The 21,712-nt window shown below is 39.1% G+C and overlaps 1 protein-coding gene across 7 annotated transcripts in view; it reads right to left on the bottom strand.

Moving 5' to 3' along the window:
• Positions 1–21,712, bottom strand: part of LOC126251343 (epidermal growth factor receptor substrate 15-like 1) — a 209,443-nt gene that overhangs the window by 33,804 nt on the left and 153,927 nt on the right. For 5 of the 7 annotated variants that reach the window (XR_007545722.1, XM_049951711.1, XM_049951709.1 and 2 more), the window contains one exon: positions 17,508–17,801. Coding sequence is in view for 5 of the 7 variants with exons in the window: in XM_049951711.1 (XP_049807668.1) it covers positions 17,508–17,801 (294 nt within the window). In the remaining 2 variants the exon portion in view is untranslated. Of the gene's footprint in view, positions 1–12; positions 78–17,507; positions 17,802–21,712 lie in introns of all 7 variants that reach the window. The other 2 variants (XR_007545723.1, XM_049951712.1) reach the window with 2 other exon arrangements.

Genomic DNA, 21,712 nt, shown 5'->3' with positions numbered 1-21,712 from the left:
TTTATGGTTTACCCACAGCTGGGCAGCAGGCAGAAGGAAGACATGCATGTGCTGGTACCAAACTAAGCACGGAGTACCTAGAATATAAATTCAAAATAAAACTTTTGCTAATTTTTTTAAAAAGGAAAAAAAGCATTTAAATTGTCAAGCAGGAAATTGAAGGCAGAGCTAGATGAACCACACTAAAGCTACAAGGCCACTAACAGATACTTCAAATTTGAGAAATATATTCAAAATAATAAAAAATGTACAAAAATAAATTATTCTAGAATACAGCAACTACAAATAAGCATCAATTCCAGTTTTCCCCAATTTTATCCTTTGTTCAAAATTTTCAGTAGAGATACCAACTCTTTTTTAATTTTTTTTTTTAAATTTTGTCTTTTACATGAACTATACTACTATGTAGACCACATGAGTGCCCCTAAACATCAAATTTAACAAATAAATATAGCATCTCATCCAACTGTTGAATAGTAATCTGCTTTGATGTCCACACTTTCTCCTTTTAAATATATGGCATATGCCACCGTAATAAATCTTCTCTGTCTGCAATCAAAATTAATCCATTTAGCTACACAATTCACCAAGTTGTTTGCTTTTGCATGTTTTTGCATTCAATTGGCAGCTCTCTTGAATGCTTATATCTACTGACACTTCAGTTTCATTTGTAATTCAAGATGCAGAAGAGGGCCGACACAACCCGTCTGTATCATCTGCTTAAGTCCACACTTAAATAGAGGCAGACACTACTGCCTGCGATTATACTAATTTTACAAATATTCATGAGGCAACAAAACAGTTTAATGAAAGGTGAGCCACATGGTAAATCTGGATTCACCCACATTATTTCTTTATGATGCAACAGGTTACTGTAAATTGAACATGCAGTGCAGCAACACATTTTGTTGTCAGAATGAGATTTTCACTCTGCAGCGGAGTGTGCGCTGATATGAAACTTCCTGGCGGATTAAAACTGTGTGCCCGATCGAGACTCGAACTCGGGACCTTTGCCTTTCGCGGGCATGTGCTCTACCATCTGAGCTACCGAAGCACGACTCACGCCCGGTCCTCACAGCTTTACTTCCGCCAGTATCTTGTCTCCTACCTTCCAAACTTTACAGAAGCTCTCCTGCGAACCATGCAGAACTAGCACTCCTGAAAGAAAGGATATTGCGGAGACATGGCTTAGCCACAGCCTGGGGGATGTTTCCAGAATGAGATTTTCACTCTGCAGCGGAGTGTGCGCTGATATGAGGTTCGCAGGAGAGCTTCTGTAAAGTTTGGAAGGTAGGAGACGAGATACTGGCGGAAGTAAAGCTGTGAGGACCGGGGGTGAGTCGTGCTTCGGTAGCTCAGATGGTAGAGCACATGCCTGCGAAAGGCAAAGGTCCCGAGTTCGAGTCTCGGTCGGGCACACAGTTTTAATCCGCCAGGAAGTTTCAATTTTATTGTACTTGTCTTTCGAAAAATAACTTAAAGTTGGTATTAAATTAAAAAGGAAAGAAGCAATAAGAACTGGAGAGAAGGATATGAAAAAAATTTAGACAATGGTGTATCCTTGATTCCATGCATTACTTTCACCATTACAAGCTCCATGAATGCTTCTTACTGTAGATATCTGCAATTTTAACACTTAACAAAACTCATACATACACACAAACACACACATATCTGCTAGGTGAATTGTTTTTATTTTACAACCAGTTTCAGTTTTTCAGATCATCTTCAGGTTTTTTTTTTTTTCAAAAAAAAAAAAAACCATGAGTTTCAAACATCTTTTATCACATCAGTCTTTGTCAAAAGTTCTTGAACATTTCATTTGAACAAAACCAATGATGATGATGTTTGGTTTGTGGGGCGCTCAACTGCGCGGTTATCAGCATCCTTACAAATTCCCAACCTTTGCTCAGTCCACTCTGCGACTTTCATTAATGATGATGAAATGGTGAGGACAACACAAACACCCAGTCATCTTGAGGCAGGTGAAAATCCCTGACCCTGCTGGGAATTGAACCCGGGACCCCGTGTTGAACAAAAACCTCAGAGTAGAATCTATAATGGGTAACGAACTACTCTTATACATCTGACAATAACCTTGGATGGGTTTCCTTACTGTTGATTTCTTGAATAATCATCTCCTCATCTGTCCAATTAGTACTTCCACTAAGCTACAAAATTATAGGAGTATCTCCTCCGAGTGGCTACTGAGTTGCTTACATACGACTATTAATAATTTTTGAAGATGGAAGTTTTACTGTGACACAGTGAGTCACATAAAGAGTACCACAACACTCAGTATGAAAGTACTTTTGTTTACTGATACCCGCTTGCAGTGCATTACTTGGTAACTATGGATACACTGGCCAGCTCTACCATGGTCTGGTTACTCTAACTGGGCTCTAATTGCACCTCCACTCCCATGGTAGTACCAGAGATAGCAGGAAGAAGCACATTACTCAGAAACTCCGAATCAATGACTATTTAACTAGCTTTCCGCAGCCTGGTGAGAGTCATTTCCATGACAGTCTCTTAGAAGAAGGCAATTAGATACTGAGATAAGTAGAGCACAAATAACATCACCTACTGAATTGACAAATAAGGTAATGTGATGGCAGGTTGGACATCAAAATACAAGAAAGGGAATATAAAGTCTTGCCACGTACTGTAAGCCGCAACTGTTTGAAGAAAATAGTGTGGAAACAGGTTTCAGAAGTAAAGATAAGAAATCGAGAAGAATGAACAGTTCCAAGAACTGTAACTTGCACAAAGGAAAATTTGTACTGCTGAATATTCGATAAAAGTACAGGGAATTCAATAACCCTTAATTTCTTTAGTGATTACCTACTTATCAACTCGCTTTGTATTCCAATGGGCTGTACACTGCTAATTCACTAAATGTCTTCTGTAAGCTAAGATGGGAGTCAACATTGACAGCAACAGTGTCATTCAAATGTGAGGATCGATGAGCAATGGAAACGACACTGGCTGCAATGTTGGTATGCCTGTTGTTTGATGGTCTTTCACATAAAAGGCGTGAGGGTCAATATAGATATGTCGACCACACATTGGTGCCAACATTGTTTTGTTTTTTTATATCATTTCAAAACAAGAGTTAGTTTGTTGCTTATACTTCCAGGTTGAATTTTTGAAATCACAATGTCTTCTTTACTGTCAAGATAAACATTTGTGGAATCCCGCTATGAAGAAAAACAAAAATCGCAATGCCACTGAGGATGTATGGCATCGCAGCCAGCAAAAATTCAGTATGGACTGTACCATAGCTAAAAACAAAGTCTTTAATGTTAAATTATTGCCCTCACTATAAGGGGACAAAAAGACTTAGTTCAGGACATCAATTGATGAAGTATTTTGAAACATGATTTGCCTATGATTTTGTACTTTATTTGAAACTAACTGATTTCAAAAGAATCCATGACCTTCTTTTACATGTTTTCTTATTTATTTTGCAATGACAATATATAATTATTCACACTCAAACCTGCAATTGCACAGGCCACAATCTGTGTATCAGAAATATTTATGCTGGCTCTACAGGGTGACTTTTTCCACCATGCACAAACTTTAGGGATTGATCGATGAAAGGATATGGAACAAAAAAACGTCTAATGAACCTATGTTCAGAAATGCATGGTTTCCACGTTATAGATCAATTATTCAGTCATACTTCGTTAAAGAAACTGCGGTCTAATATATGCTGTACCATGCAGCCACAGTCATAGTATGCACGGTTTCCTCCTAGAGAGTGGTACTTTCCTCATACATCATGCCCTAGTGTCCCCCTCCTGCGACAATAAAATTGGTAATATTGTATCTCTTGTTGACTCACCTTGTCGTGGATGTATACACAACAGTTCCGTACTCGAATTGAGAGCTTATCGACATGGTGTTTACTTACAGAAAGGCAAATGGCAACAGGCAGCAAGGTTGTATCAGGAGACCTATCCCCACAGACAACAACCACAGCATTCAATGTTTGCAATAGTGTTTCACTGTTTATCTGCGACAGGGTCATTTCAGGAAGCAGGAAATCATGAAGGGTGTATCCGAAATGTTTGGACATCAGGCAGTTTGCCTACATCTACATCTACATCATACTCCCATGCCACCTAATGGTGTGTGGCGGAGGGTACTTTCAGTACCATTATCTGATCCCTCCAACCCTGTTTCACTCATGAATAGTGCGTGGGAAGAGTAATTGTCGGTAAGCCTCTGTACTGGCTCTAATTACTCGAATTTTCTCCTTGTGGTCAATATGTGAGATGTATGTGGGAGAAAGTAATAGGTTGTCCAACTCCTCCTGAAAAGTGCTGTCCCGAATATTCAATAGTAGATTTTTCTATGATGCACAACACCTCTCTTGTAACATCTGTCACTGGAGTCTGTTTAGCACCTCTATAATGTTCTCTCGCCAGTTAAATGATCCCGTGACAAAACACGCTGCTCTTTGTTGGATCTTCTGTATCTACTCTCTCTGTCCTACCTGATAGGGATCCCAGAAGGATGAACAAGTGGATGAGTTACATTTCCTTAAGATTCTTCTTTTGAATCAGAGTCTGGTATCTACTTTTCACACTATCTGTTTTATGTGGTCATTCCACTTAAAGTCGCTCTGGATAGTTACGCCTAGATATTTTATGGCAGACATTGTCTCCAGCTGTTTGTCATCAATAGTGTAGCTGTGTAGTAGTGGATTTCTTTTTTTATGTTCCATTTATTTATGTACAGGGTCAACTGCCAGAGCCTGCGTCATTCATCAATTCTCTGCAGGTCATTCTACAAATTCTTACTATCTTCTGGTGTTGCTACTTTGGTATAGACAATTGCATCATCTGCAAATAGCTTTAAAGAGCATCCGACACTTTATACTAGATCATTTATATATATTGTAAACAGCAATGGTCCTATCACACTTCCCTGTTGTACTGCGGGTATTACCTTTACATCTGTCGATTTTGTTCCGTTGAGAGTGACATGTTGAGTTCTATCTGCAAGAAAGTCTGGAATCCAATTGCAAGTCTGCTCAGCTACTCCGTAAACTCTTATTTGTTTCATTAAACGGCAATGTGAGATGGTGTCAAATGCCTTACTGAAATCAAGGAACACAGCATCACTCTGATTGCCAGTGTCCACTGTGCTATGGATCTCATGGAGGAACAGGTTGGGCTGAGTTTTGCAGGATCTCTGTTTGCGAAATCCATGGTGATTTTTATAGAGGAGATGTTCATTTTCCAAAAATGTCATAATTCTTGGGCATAAAACATGTTCCATAATTCTACAACAGATTGACGTCAACGATATAAGTCTATAATAGTGCAGATCTGTCTTACGACCTTTCTTAAAAACTGGGATGAGCTGCCATTTTTTCCTGTCGTTAAGGTATCTTTTGTTGCTCAAGCAATCTACGATAAATTAATGATAGAAGGGGAGCAAGTTATTTCACATAATCTTTATAGAATTTTGTAAGTACCTCATCTGGTCCTGATGCCTTTCCACTACTAAGCTACTGTAGCTGCTATTCAATTCCGCAATCGGCTATCTCATTATCTGCCATTTCGATGTTTGCACGACGACTGAAAGGAGGGACAGTGTTACGATGCCTACCAGTACAGCGTGAGCCAGATGACCGTGTGGAACATTCTCCACGACAGTTGTTACTTACCCTTATCACTTACAGCAAGTGTAGGGCATACTAGCGACAGACTTTCTACACCGTGAGCAGTTCTGTCACTAGTTTCTTCACCTGGCAACTATGATACCGGGATCTGTGTCGTCAATTCTATTCACAGATGACACCACCTTTACGTGGAATGGTATCTTCAACTTTCATAACAGTTATCTGTGGGATAGTGCACAGAACCCCCATGGTATGATGACAGCGAATAATCAGCATTGGTGCAGCCAGAATGTGAGGGCCGGGTAAATGGCGACCGCATTTTGGAACCAGTCTTCCTTCCACATTCCGTAACGGGCCGGACCTATCGGCATTTCTTGCGACTGACTTTGCCTCCCCCGCTATTGATGATTTGAAGCATTATGTGACTGCTTCATGATGGTGCTCCAGCCCACTTTGCCATTAATGTCTGGACGCATCTCAGTCATGTCTTTCCCTGGGTGATCGATCGAACATAGGGATCCTTTTTCATTGCCTACTCAGTCACCGGATCTCAACCCATGCGATTTCTGGTTATGGGGCCATCTCAAAAGTATTGTGGATGCAGAGCCCATTCCAGATGTGGAAACACTGGAGCAGTGTATTCATGCTGCCTTTGATACTATTCGGATGCAGCCAGCCCAAACAATGTGTGAGACAGAACATGTTACAGCACATATATGCATGCATTGAGGCACATGGAAACCATGTTCAAAACATACTGTAACTGTGGCTGCAATGATACACAGCATATTAGACCACAGTCTCTGTAACAATGTGTGATTGCAAAAATGATCTTTACCATGGAAACAATGCATTTCCGGACATAAGTTCATTAGATTTGTTTTGGTCCACATCCTCTCATTGATCAATCCCCCGAGTTTGTACATGGCGGAAAAAAATCACCTAGTATAAGAGTCCAACTGAATGTTGCCTTGAATGTGTGGGCACTTTTCTATAAATATTGGTCAACATTGGCACCAACAATGGCAACAATGAGTGGATGAAGGTTAACACTTAGAAGCAGACATCCGTAAAAATATGGGTGCGCCTGACCAGCCCAAAAATCTGACGCCTGTAATTTTATGGGCGCATGTGCTCGATCTTCCCCTTCCTTCCTTCACATGTTCGTAGTGCTCCCAATGGTCCGAGAGGCAAGGCAGAGACTATATTTGAAGTATTTGATGCTAGATGGTGCGGGCATGCTGGACAAGGGAGAAACACTTTTTTTTGTGAGGCTCTGCTAGTGGGAATATACTCCTACACGCGCGCTCAGTTGCGTCGTCATGGCGAAGCGTTGTTTGACGCATGATGATTTGCTTGATTCTGATGGTTATACAGACTATACTCAAGAAGATTCTGAGTCTTCAGGTAAGGAATGCAGATAACAAAATATGCAATATTTTTATTCAGATTTCAATTGAAAGAGCTTTCAATATGTAACTACTGTAGTAAGTGATTTTATTTGCAAGTACTACTTTTATGGTAGATTCAGACGAGGAGCGAGCGTCCAAGGTCTTCAGAAGGATGTATTGCCATTGTTCCTGCTGATACCACACCTAAAGCGCGTCTGACTGAGGGTGAGTGTGGGACTGAGAACTTCGCGCTGTACCGATTCTGAGGAAGGCTGGACGACTACTGACCACGTACCAAATATCTATCCATTCTCAGGACACTCTGGAAAGTGCAACCTTATCAGTTTAGGCCAGAAGAGCACACCTTTAGACTTGTTTTTGTGTTTACTTACAGACAGTCTGGTGAATCGTATAAAGCAGCAAACTAATCTGTATGCACAACAAAGCATAAGGAAATTGTTGTTGCTGTTGTTGTCTTCAGTCCTGAGACTGGTTTGATGCAGCTCTCCATGCTACTCTATCCTGTGCAAACTTCTTCATCTCCCAGTACCTACTGCAGCCTACATCCTTCTGAATCTGCTTAGTGTATTCATCTCTTGGTCTCCCTCTACGATTTTTACCCTCCACGCTGCCCTCCAATACTAAATTGGTGATCACTTGATGCCTCAGAACATGTCCTACCAACCGATCCCTTCTTCTAGTCAAGTTGTGCCACAAACTCCTCTTCTCCCCAATCCTATTCAATACTTCCTCATTAGTTATGTGATCTACCCATCTAATCTTCAGCATTCTTCTGTAGCACCACATTTCGAAAGCTTCTATTCTCTTCTTGTCCAAACTATTTATCGTCCATGTTTCACTTCCATACATGGCTACACTCCATACAAATACTTTCAGAAACGACTTCCTGACACTTAAATCTATACTCGATGTTAACAAATTTCTCTTCTTCAGAAACGCTTTCCTTGCCGTTGCCAGTCTACATTTTATATCCTCTCTACTTCGACAATCAACAGTTACTTTGCCCCCCAAATAGCAAAACTCCTTTACTACTTTAAGTGTCTCATTTCCTAATCTAATTCCCTCAGCATCACCCGACTTAATTCGACTAAATTCCATTATCGTCGGTTTGCTTATGTTGATGTTCATCTTATATCCTTCCTTCAAGACATTGTCCATTCCGTTCAACTGCTCTTCCAAGTCCTTTGCTGTCTCTGACAGAATTACAATGTCATCGGCGAACCTCAAAGTTTTTATTTCTTCTCCATCGATTTTAATACCTACTCCGAATTTTTCTTTGGTTTCTTTTACTGCTTGCTCAATATACAGATTGAATAATATCGAGGAGAGGCTACAACCCTGTCTCACTCCTTCCCCAACCACTGCTTCACTTTCATGCCCCTCGACTCTTATAACTGCCATCTGGTTTCTGTACAAATTGTAAATAGCCTTTCGCTCCCTGTATTTTACCCCTGCCACCTTTAGAATTTGAAAGAGAGTATTCCAGTCAACATTCTCAAAAGCTTTCTCCAAGTCTAAAAATGCTAGAAACGTAGGTTTGCCTTTTCTTATTCTAGCTTCTAAGATAAGTCATAGGGTCAGTACTGCCTCACGTGTTCCCAGATTTCTACGGAATCCAAACTGATCTTCCACGAGGTCAGCTTCTACCAGTTTTTCCATTCGTCTGTACAGAATTCATGTTAATATTTTGCAGCTGTGACTTATTAAACTGATAGTTCGGTAATTTTCACATCTGTCAACACCTGCTTTCTTTGGGATTGGAATTATTATATTCTTCTTGAAGTCTGAGGGAATTTTGCCTGTCTCATACATCTTGCTCACCAGATGGTAGAGTTTTGTCAGGACTGGCTCTCCCAAGGCCGTCAGTAGTTCTAATGGAATGTTGTCTACTCCCGGGGCCTTGTTTCGACTCAGGTCTTTCAGTGCCCTGTCAAACTCTTCACGCAGTATCGTATCTCCCATTTCATCTTCATCTACATCCTCTTCCATTTCCATAATATTGTCCTCAAGTACCTCGTCCTTGTACAGACCCTCTATATACTCCTTCCACCTTTCTGCTTTCCCTTCTTTGCTTAGAACTGGGTTTCCATCTGAGCTCTTGATATTCATACAAGTGGTTATCTTCTCTCCAAAGGTCTCTCTAATTTTTCTGTAGGCAGTATCTATTTTACCCCTCGTGAGGTAAGCCTCTACATCCTTACATTTGTCCTCTAGCCATCAGTGCTTAGCCATTTTGCACTTCCTGTCGATCTCATTTTTGAGACGTTTGTATTCCTTTTCGCATGCTTCATTTACTGCATTTTTATATTTTCTCCTTTCATCAATTAAATTTAATATTTCTTCTGTTACCCAAGGGTTTCTACTAGCACTCGTCTTTTTACCTACTTGATCCTCTGCTGCCTTCACTACTTCATTCCTCAAAGCTAAACTTTCTTCTTCTATTGTATTTCTTTCCCCCATTCCTGTCAATTGTTTCCTTATGCTCTCCCTGAACCTCTGTACAACCTCTGGTTTAGTCAGTTTATCCAGGTCCCATCTCCTTAAATTCCCACCTTTTTGCAGTTTCTTCAGTTTTAATCTACAGATCATAACCAATAGATTGTGGTCAGAGTCCACATCTGCTCCTGGAAATGTCTTACAATTTAAAACCTGGTTGCTAAATCTCTGTCTTACCATTATATAATCTATCTGATACCTTTTAGTATCTCCAGGATTCTTCCAGGTATACAACCTTCTTTTATGATTCTCGAACCACGTGTTAGCTATGATTAAGTTATGCTCTGTGCAAAATTCTACAAGGCGGCTTCCTCTTTCATTTCTTCCCCCCAATCCATATTCACCCACTATGTTTCCTTCTCTCCCTTTTCCTACTCTCGAATTCCAATCACCCATGACTATTAAATTTTCGTCTCCATTCACTACCTGAATAATTTCTTTTATCTCATCATACATTTCATCAATTTCTTCATCATCTGCAGAGCTAGTTGGCATATAAACTTGTACTACTGTAGTAGGCGTGGGCTTCGTGTATCTTAGCCACAATAATGCGTTCACTATGCTGTTGGTACTAGCTTACCCGCAGTCCTATTTTTTTCTTCATTATTAAACCTACTCCTGCATTACCCCTATTTGATTTTGTATTTATAACCCTGTATTCACATGACTAAAAGTATTGTTCCTCCTGCCACCGAACTTCACTAATTCCAACTATATCTAACTTCAATTTATCCATTTCCCTTTTTAAATTTTCTGACCTACCTGCCCAATTAAGGGATCTGACATTGCACACTCCGATCCGTTGAACGCCAGTTTTCTTTCTCCTGATAATGACGTCCTCTTGAGTAGTCCCCGCCCGGAGATCCGAATGGGGGACTATTTTACCTCCGGAATATTTTACCCAAGAGGACGCCATCATCATTTAACCATACAGTAAAGCTGCATGTCCTCGGGAAAAATTACGGCTGTAGTTTCCCCTTGCTTTCAGCCGTTCGCAGTACCAGTGTTACAAGGCCAGATCAGTCAATCATCCAGACTGTTGCCCCTGCAATTACTGAAAAGGCTGCTGCCCCTCTTCAGGAACCACACGTTTGTCTGGGCTCTCAACAGATACCCCTCCATTGTGGTTGCACCTACGGTACGGCTATCTTTGTGGTTGAGGCACGCAAGCCTCCCCACCAACAGGAAGGTCCATGGTTCATGGGTTGGATAAGGAAATTCCCTTTCCCCTATCTGCTCGCTATCAAAGTGGAAAGGAGTTACTCTCATAGAAATAATAAAGTTTCTGGCAATTGTAGTCCATATGTGTGTAAGTGTGAGACCCCGTATACGAGAGCACTGGTCCAAGAATCCTGTCGTGTCATGTAATTTCTGTCCAAACATCCTGAGCCGTGACAGGTTGCTTTCTATTTTGAGAAACTTTCACATCAGTGACAATTCAGTTGTTAAGAAAAAGGAGAAGCTGGCTAAGACCCACTGCACAAGATGAGACCCGTCCTGGATATGGTGTCTGCTAATTTCCAGCAAGCATACACACCCTCTCAAAACATTACAACTGATGAAGGCATGTGCAAATTTCATGGCTGTGTGTATTTCTAGCAGTACATGCCACAGAAGCCAAATAAATATGGTATAAAACTGTACATGTCAGAGTCAGAGACAGGTTATGTCTGGAATTCTTCTGTTTATGTAGGTGAGATGTCTGACATAGTGACACTCGTGAAGACATTGCTTGGGAATCTGTCAGGAAAAGTTTACACTATGTTTACAGACAGATTCTACACCAGTACAGTCCTTGCTTAAGAACTGGAAGCTGCAAAAACTGCTCCTGAGAGAACTACAAGAAAATCTAGGCAGGGATTACCTTCTGCTATAAAAGATCCAAAACTTCAGCAAGGTGAACTAATTTTTAGGCGTAAAGGAAATATCTTGGCATTCTGTTGGAAGGACAAAAGAAACATGTGCACATGATAAGTAGAAGGCACACTGCTGAGACTGATGTATACAGATAAGAGAGCCAAGAGAAGTCACAACCAGACTATAATAAAAATAAGTTGGTGTTGACTTATTAGACCAACAATTATCATATGGGGCGTTTGAGCATCGAACTGTGAAGTGGTGGAGAAAGTTGTCATTCCACATAATACTAATGGTGATAATAAATTCAAGTATATTGTACAAGGTAGCTGGAAAATGCCTCCCAACAACACAGTTCATGAGAACTATCTGTGCAGGTCTTGCAGGCAGCAGAGACCTCAAACCACAACCTGGTGCATCGGGACTCGCCAGACTGTCAACTGGAAACCATTTTCTGGAAAAGCTTGAGACAGAAATAGGCAAGAAACAGAAAAAAAGTGTACTGTGTTCTCTGAGAGGCAAAAAGCTTACTGAGAAAGTGTGGCACAAGACACAAGCTACCAGTGTAGTGAATGCAAAGTGGCATTGTGCAAACTACCATTTTCAAAATTTATAATACAAAGACCAAAATTGCATCTCAAAATAAAGCCAAAGGAGGTTCCTGTATATAAAACAAGCAGTAAAAATGATTATTAAAATTCTTGTTTAAAATAATGTAGTTTTCCTTCTGAGCATTAAGTGCATATAGCCTTGACCAACTTTTCCTCTTTTTAAAAACAATGCTATAATTGAAAGTTCCATGAAAGCAAATATTAATTAAAAGAACCAAATATTATACATAGCCTCAAATTATAAAGTTCAGGCTTTTCAATAAGGGTAATGTCATTACTGTAACAAAAAACATTTGAGAGTTATAGTAAATTGAAATATGCTAAAAACAGCTAGGCCTCGTGGTAGAGCTTCATGCGCTATGGCTCAGGGCCCTAAGTGTGAAGAAAGGAAGTTTGTTGTATAGCACCATCCATCCATCCAACATCAATTTTGGAACAATATCTCCTGAACCCACTCTGAAAGTAACTAGTGAGAGAAGATGATAGTTGAACTCAGATCTAACATTTTTCCAAGTACTTAGTGAGGGCAATGACACAGTAGCTATCCCCAACAAGTAAAGTTCTTCCCACATTTGAAGATGATAATTAAAATAGCTTATTTTTGCACAAGCTGTGAAATTGTCTTCTGTCTCATACTACAGAGGAAGTCTATAAGAATGTGATCTCACAATACATGTGAACTAAACGTTACAAAAAGGGCTACAGGTTCTTTAGCTCCCAACATGTTATTCAACAACTGGCTATTCACCATCTTTTGAAATTTAAGCAGCTGTTCTGCTTGTATGGCTGTAACTATTTCTATATTCTGCACTTCACTACACAATCAACTGACAGATTTTTAAATTTGTACTGATTGAGTCTAAGACCATGGATGTAGAAAAGTAATACCATCTCTAAAGTCCTTTCTCCTCTTTTCAACACAATGTACACATTTTAGAAGGGATTTATATTGTTACTGTCAACATTTTCTTTTTCAGTTGTTCATTGGCCTTCAAGAGCAGCCTGCCAAGTTCTCTTGGCTGTTTGGTAGTTAATATCAACCACTGGTCAGCCACGTCATTGAAGGGGTTAGACAGAGAGATGTTTGAGCTATTTACATAGATACAAGGGGTAGCTGGGTGTAGAAAGCTCAATCCACATAGAACCCCAACTTATCTGGATCAGACTGATACAACTGGTGTGCAGCTGTTGGCACTGTGGTTGCCAACTAACAAAAATTGTGTGTCAATAGCCTTCCACCTCATTGCTGCACATACACCTTTAAGTTGATATTTTTTTTAAAATTTATCATCACGATTCATGCAATCATATCAGGATCCCTGCTTTCAAAGACACACAAAGGGTGGTCACTGAAACATGAACAAAGCCTGCAATTCTATCTCCCAAGTATAACACTGACAGTGAAAATGACAGGCATAGAAGTAAGAAAATGATCAGGGCGCTCACACACTGGAAGGAAATTTACTGCTAATTAAACAAGTGGATAAAAACCTGACTACAAGTAATTCAGTGGAGGATTTCTACAATCAGAAGATCTAAGATTCAACTCAAATACAGTTCAGCATCTAATAAATTTTAGGCGTATGAGAGTGAACCGTGAGAGACATATACAAAACAACAAAAATTGTTCATTTGAAATCAGCTGCCAATTTTTATTAACACTTAACTATTTAGCACTTTTAATAGCAAGTGTGAGAAAAAAATCCTATGAACATAATAGGGCTATATCTTAGGCCCATTTGCAAATGTAAACCTTCTCCTCATTTACTTATTCAAACACTGACTCTTTAATGTGTTAAACATGAACAGGTTACTCAAATGAGGCTTCCATTATAAACAGATTTATACAAACAGTGATGAATATTTAAATCACTGGGTTACATGCAACAGTTTAGCTTAATGCAGTGATAAGATTGCACAAAGCATCTAGAAAACTGCTTCAAGCAAAGGACTAAAAACAACAAAATATGTAAATTAGAAAATATATGTGCACATAAAACAAGTAACACATAAGAAAAGGAAAGGGGAATAAAATTATCTAACAAAGATACTAGGCAGTGTTGGACAGCCAAAATTTACAAGAATTATTGCAATTTGCATTACCACAATTACTATAATATGAGGATCTCTCAGACATCAAGGGAAAAACAATGTAAAATATGAACATCTGGGTCTCATACCAGATTATTGTTATTGAAGTTTCCAGTTAGAAACATGTAAGGAAGCAGAAGTTTTCTCAGACTCATTTTTGTGTTGTGAAATTGGCTTTTTCTCCTTACAATCCATCACTAATACAAACCGTTAAAAAATCAAACATTTGAGTAATACAGGAATTGAAACAAAGATTTACGTGATATTCCTATAACATTAAAACTAATTGTAAGAAGTTTTTATTCAAATGGTTGTGAATTAAACATGAAATATAAAACAAAAACTAGCATTTAATGAAAAATCATGTGCAAGGTTTGTAAAAAGAAAGCCGCAACCCCACCCTCCTCCCACCCAGAACTGTAAGAAAAGTGTTCCTTAACATTATGCTTCTAAGTTCAGATATCAGAAATATAAAGTTCATATCAAAAGTAATGTCTGAATAACACAACTGACTCGACTGCACATGCTCAGTATATTCAAGTGGCTTATTAACCATGTAATCTTTCTTTCATCTACGGCTCAATGTAGCTTGCTTTTGTGTGACAATGTATTACAATAATGAAACCTGGAACTATACTGCCTTGTTCAAAAATCAACTATGATCAAACTTTATAACACATTAGGTAAATAGTTTCATGATATTAACAAAGAACTGAGTGAGGCATATGGTTCCCTGCAATGAGAAGAAAAGAATGATAGTGGTATTAAGAGTTTACGAAAGATCACACTTAAAGCATAAGGAGAGATGCAGTACAGTACACAGCACACAAGAAAGCTTGCAAGAGATGAGCAAGGGTAAGGAGTAACAGCCCTTTCCCTATCTCCATTCAGCCTTGTGGCTGCCAATGGTCAGTGGAATTGGCCATCTGAAAAGAGGTTGCCCTACCGGTACAGTGAAGTATTTTTCACTGTTCAGAGTGTAGTCTCTCTGGTTATCTTTCATGAGTGTGTTGTATTTTATGATTATTTATATGTCTGTATTGTTTTGGTGTTTAGTTTTGTCCTTGTTCGTCATGTGCAAAGAATAGTGTTTCATTCAGTGACTGGTGAATTGGTAGTCACCGAGATTATTTCTTCAGTGTCTTTACTATCTTTTAGAGTTCAACAAGGGACAGACAATTCATTAGAGGGTAGGAAAATAGAAAGGAATATTATAAAATCAGGTAATAAGGAAAACAGGGCAGTAAATTTCAAATATGGTGTGAAACCAAGTAGTCTTTGAGCTGCCAACTATGCTAGCATGTCAGTGAGAACTATTTAAAGTTTCACTATGATAATTTTAAGAAGAATGTAATACAAGATACTGTAAGATATTTCTACCTCATGGAGATGACTGTTCCTACTGTACCCATGCTTTTCACAGCAATCAGGAAAATAATTGAATTTCCATGGTCTGTTGGAGCATTACGGACACGATTGCATGCAATGGGATTCAAATGGAAAATATGTCCAACCAAAAGGAAATTTCTGACTGAAAAGCAAATTTTGTCATTTGGCAAGCAAAATAATTAATGAGCACCAGAACCTTCCATTCACAGGACAGAAAAACAGTTTATTAACAGGAGTCTTGAGCAAACAATAATCTTACACTTCGAAAATGCTAGCAGAGCAAAAATGCTATGGGCCTCATTACAAATACCAGGTCATCAAATAGAATTATCCTTGTTAACACAGGTTAAATGAGCAAATTAGTCAATGGAGCAGAACTGATTTCTAGAGCTGGAAAAGCAAATGGAGATTATCACCAGCAAATGAATGCTACCAATTTTCATAAGTGCATACAGAGAAAATTGCTCCTCAGACTACCCAAAGGTAGTATCGTAATTGTTGATGACACTCCTTATCATAATATGCAAAGAATACCAAGTACCTTGACAATATGCTATTAAAATCAATATGATTAACTGGCTTCAAAATAACAATGTATCACACAGTTCAAACTGTGAACTGATTAAAAAGTTTAAAAAAGTCAAGAGCACACAGTCCTCTGGTTACCCCCATGTATGTTTGAACTGAATGCCAATTAAAATGGCCTGGCGAAAATTAAGACCTGTGTTAGCAAATCAGAGCAAGGAACCTATCTCTAGAAAAGCTGCAAAAGCAACAGGGAACAGGATTGCATCTGTGACCACAGCTAACTGGGAAAAGTTTGATAAAACCTAATGAAGACAGAGAATATGGTTTGGGAAATATATAGCTGTTAAAAACACATTTTTTGTGCATCCATGTTTGATATTATGCACTTAAAACTTGTCAGCCCTGATGTACTTCCTTCTCTTTCTCACTTACAAGGGGATGTATTGCCTACTTGCACATTTCACATGAATTTTACTCTTGACACTGATTTTCTTGCCCATGTTTTATTAGCAGCATCAGTGCCTAAGATGAAAATTTTTGTGCAACACACATATAGACACCAAGGTCTGATTGTGAGTTAGAAACAGACCAGAAAACCCTCCTAATGATGTGACTTCCTAATGATGTTTCAATTGAACAATATTAAATGAGTCATGATGAAAAAACATTTCAGCAGCTGCAAGCGCACTACCAACTTAATAAAGTATTTACAAATCAGCTACCTATATCTCAATCAAGCAGATTAAGAATTTGGTGGTTATTATTCCAGAACCATCAGAGTGCCAAAGAAGTTATGTCATGACCCACAGTTGTATTCCTGTCACACACATTCTTTACTGCTGTGAACAGTAGGCATAACTTTCAGAAGAACTACCTAACCAATCATGAGAATGCGAAAGAAACAGTGAATATACTCACATAATGATCAGTGATTTACATAATATCAAGTGGCATTTTGTAAAGAACCATGAGCAACTTAATGAATTAATATGAGCTGTGCACACTACAGATATTAATTCACAAAGTGCTCTCTTTCAGTCAAAGAAATGAATGAATGAAAAATACAATGAAGAATAGATTTTAAGATCATGTGTTCCATGCTATCAAAAAAATTTCCTAACGAACTGGTGACTTAGTTGAAAAATGATACAAGGATGCACATTCTTCACTTACACTTTCTTCAGTGATAATGACCATTAACTCTTACTTTTAAAATGTGCACCATACTCAGCTTCTAGCCTATCAGAAATGTTAGCATCTTTACCCTAATTCTGTGTTTTTTAAATTAAACTCTATCCCCTGAGGCTGAGAGAACATACACCTCTTGATATGCTCAGGAAAAAACCTAGAGAAATATTTATTAAATAAATATAGAAAAAAAGCAGAACACTTAAAAAACTTCTGCTACCTTAATTAAGAATTATATATTCAATTTATAACTGTTATTAATAAATATATGTAACAGCTACCACTCTCAACACTCACCTTAGCATCAAAGTCTGCAAAATTTGCAAATGATCCAGAAGATGAGTTTGGTACAGCAAATGGGTCAGGTGAAGAGAAAGGGTCACGACCAGGGTCAGGGCTAGGTGTGGGGGGAACAGGTGCTGCGCGGCCACCTGGCTGCTGCAGTGGCCGTGGCGGTGCTGGCCGAGGAGGAGGCTGTTTACTCTTCTTTGGAGGAAGAGCAGGACTCGGGCTTTCAGGGCGAGGTGGTGGCCCACTCGGAGACGGCTGCAGTGCAAATGGATCGCAACCAAATGGATCCTTGCCCGACATCTGGACAGTTAACATCTTACTGTTATTCATCAAATTCAAAAGAACTACTACGTATTTTACAAAATAACTTATAAATTTCCATAACAAATACATATTCCTCTCAATTCAAAATATGAATCACTTCTTGTAAACTTACAAAAATGCCTATAGCTGAAATGGAGAAGAAATCAAATTCTGCACTAAATATGCTATGCAAGACAGACAACATAAAATATTAAGATACACAAATAACCTTAATTGTCTAAACAGAAGCTACCAGTTTTTTGGACTATAAAAATGCCACATTAAAGAAAATGAACAAAGGGCAGGATGACATTTCACTATGGTGGGCAACACGTTACAAATCACAAGTTGCTACTGGGAAACATTATACACTGTTGTTCATTAAAATTGCAATACCGTGAAGACAACATGCAACAAACATCAAACTGGCATGAAGTTTAACACATCCTTGGATCTGCATATAAACTGCATGTATTTCAACACAACTGCACAAAGTACATAGCAGTGACAATATCAACATTCTTATATAAACAGACTTAGGCAGCAGGTATTGCATCTAGAAATGTTTGTTGTTTGTGAGAAGATGGTGTTATACCTCGTGCATTTAGGAGAAATGGCTACCAGCACATATTGGAATTTGACAGTAGCAGGATCATGGCCTATCGAGACTGCAGTTCATTGTTCCACTATATTGATGTTCCCAGTGGTCAGCATTCAATGACTGTCATACAAATATGGAAAGATGGGTTCAGAATCGCCATACTAAATGTCATGCAGGATTTCAATGGGTCCATGAGACTAGTGCTCAAAAATACATACCTACCATTTGTTTGGCTGCACAGGATCAAAAAGGCACATCACATAGCTTTAAAGGCGTAATAGGCTTCTTTGCAACAATTCAAGTACCTGCACAGCCAGTGTGACAATGTCCTTAGCACCATTGACTGTCACTAAAATGACCATAGTACCTACACAGACAGTGTGACAATGACCTTAGCACCACTGGCTGTCAGTAAAACGACCTTCATTGAAGGTTCCCTTAACATACCAGCAGAGACAGACACACTGACAGATGTGAACCGAACAATTCTGAACTCATGAGTGGCATCATATTTCCTCATACAAGTCCAGGTTCTGTGTACTAGTGATGTATTTGTGTGTGGAGGGTCCAAGGAGAATGAACAGGGTGTATACATGGACAAGGAAAAAAAAAATTCCTGGATTTTTTGCGGATTTCCCGGTTGAAAATACACTTTCTCCCGGGTGAAAATACACTTTTCCCATGTTAAGTGACAGTATATTTTTCCTCGGCACTGTAAAACTTAACACTCCTTAGAATGTTTATGGTTTTCTACACAAATGCAGAATTTACCAGGGGGAAAAAACACGTTTTGGAAAGATCTTTGATGTGCAGCAACATGTACGCTGCATTTTTTTGTGTTACGAAGGTATAAATTCGAATTCCACCAAACATCGCATGTTACTTTCCGAAGCATTGAAATAGAGATTGCAACATGCTTTTGTAAGCCAGTCATAGCTCATGTCATGTGATCTTGCCAGCTGATGACAGCATAGGACACGTGATGTAGTCAACCAATAGCAAGATCACTCTTCAGTAGCGCGAACACACAAATAAGGAAAGTTAATGGTTTAAATTAATATACACAGTGTTGCTATAAGGAAAACAAACTTTCACATATAATATTGGTCTCTAAGATTAATAAGGTGCAAGAAGCTAAGCTTCCACATATAATGTTGATCTTTTTGCGCGTGTTACACTTTAAGATACAGCACACAAATGTGCCAAAAATTTTTTTTAATAATGACGTAAATGTCTGATCTCCTGGGCTCGAAATTCTTCTAGATCGTCATCCTCAAAGAGTTGATTTTTAAATGACAGTCAAATGCTCAGTGATTTAAGAAATTCATCGTACATTCTCGCATATAGTTCATCTTTTGTAAAAGGAAATTTACTTTGAAACTAACACTTTTCAAATCACCATTTGCAATATTTTCTCGTGACCTGTTAGAAAGTGGTTCGTTTCAGCAGTTGCCAGGCAGCACCACATAACAGCCGTGACTGCGCTTGCGCAGCTACAACGACACAGGAAGCCCGTATGTTCGTATGTGTAAAACATTAAAAGATCTTGAATTATGTCGTAAAAGAAACAAGACATCACCTCTGAGCATCGGAATTTCATGAACCATACAAAAATGCATAATTCGGCTTAAAGTGCACATTCATATGTCCATATTTGGATGTAAATTTTCTTGAGTACCAGTACTGTACTACCTCACATTTGGTTCTTTATTATGGCATAAAGCCATACGAGCTAGAAGATGGAAAACGTGCACTTGAAATGCAGCGAACAGTTGAAACTTGTCAACCGTGTGAAATTAAACTCTTTGTTTCAAATAAATTGACTGCCTCAGCGCAAAAGATTAATAAAAGCCAAATCTCTTTAGCAAACCAACAAAAATAACTTCATTGTGCTGCAAGGCGATTAATGTTTGACTGTCAAAGGTGGAAATAAAACCTGAAACTAACAACATATTTTAGCCTTCTGTAATTATGCGAATGTATTTTAATTCATTTGGTAGCTCCTGGCCACAGAAATCCGTTTTGTTTTCATTTAATGTGAGAGCAATTAATGAAGAGGAAACAGCACAATCACTAAACGTAAACACAGGTCACGTGGAGACTACCCACCTCCCCACTACAACTCAGACTGCTCTGTGCGTCAGCCCCGGATCTACGATATTTCTGAACTGGGGCAATATTAGATAGTGGTGCCCACCCACACATCTGTAGCCAGAAGCAGGAGAAGGTACTACTCATTCGCGACTCAACTGTGCATGCACAAGAGCCTGCCCGCGACTGCTCAAATGAATCTAATGTAAACAGCTGTCACGTCATGCTCATCGGAGGCAATTTGTTGTTAGGAAGCTCAAAATGGCTCTGAGCACTATGGGACTTAACATCTGAGGTCATCAGTCCCCTAGAGCTTAGAACTACTTAAACCTAACTAACCTTAGAACATCACACACATCCATGCCCGAGGCAGGATTCGAACCTGCAACCGTAGAGGTCGCGCGGTTCCCGACCGAAGCGCCTGGAACTGCCCGGCCACACAGGCCAGCCTGTTAGGAAGCATTGCAAATTTCTTCCTAAAGTCTTTGACACACTTTGCTGTTGGCAGACACTTGTATGAGCACTGTGTTTTGTTGTATATGGCGCATTTCCTTTGCGACTTAATTTTTTTTTTCTTTCTTTTTTTCTCCCGTCCATGTTTTGTTGCTGCAGTATTATACTGCAGAATGGGATACAGTAATATCCTTTGTTAGAGTATTGTTTCTTACCAGTCAGAATCACAAAATTTAACTGATAACTAAAACAATGAAAATTTCCCAGAATTCTAAAAAATTCCCAGGTTTTCCCCAGTTTTCTCCCAGACGAAAAAATTCCCGGGTTTTTCCCGGATCTCCCGGGTCGTGTACACCCCGACAAATGTTGTCATCTTGCATTCATAATGATCATTCTGCCCCAGCACTGATGTGATGGAGTGAGGTGTGCCTCTGGGTACACAATGCAATCAGCTCTGGACACCAGCCCATAATTTTTATGGAAGCACTAACATTTATTATATGTTAAGGCCAGATCACCACAGAAATCTCCATGATCTTTACACTCGCAAATCATGAGCCAACAGAAGAGTTTTGTGTGTAACATTGGATAGAATTGGGTCCAGCACTGTGACACTGTCACAAGAAATGATTTACGGAGGTCAATGAAATGACATTATCAGTTAATGAATATGAAGAACAGTACAGGTGACGGGAGATTGACAGGAGCCGGATAATAGTTGTGGTAGATATATTCTGCAACTCATTTTCATTTCTGCAACTCA

Source organism: Schistocerca nitens, chromosome 4, assembly GCF_023898315.1.
Source record: "Schistocerca nitens isolate TAMUIC-IGC-003100 chromosome 4, iqSchNite1.1, whole genome shotgun sequence".
In the NCBI taxonomy this organism is placed as follows: domain Eukaryota; kingdom Metazoa; phylum Arthropoda; class Insecta; order Orthoptera; family Acrididae; genus Schistocerca; species Schistocerca nitens.
This window is presented reverse-complemented; position numbering and strand designations above follow the sequence as displayed.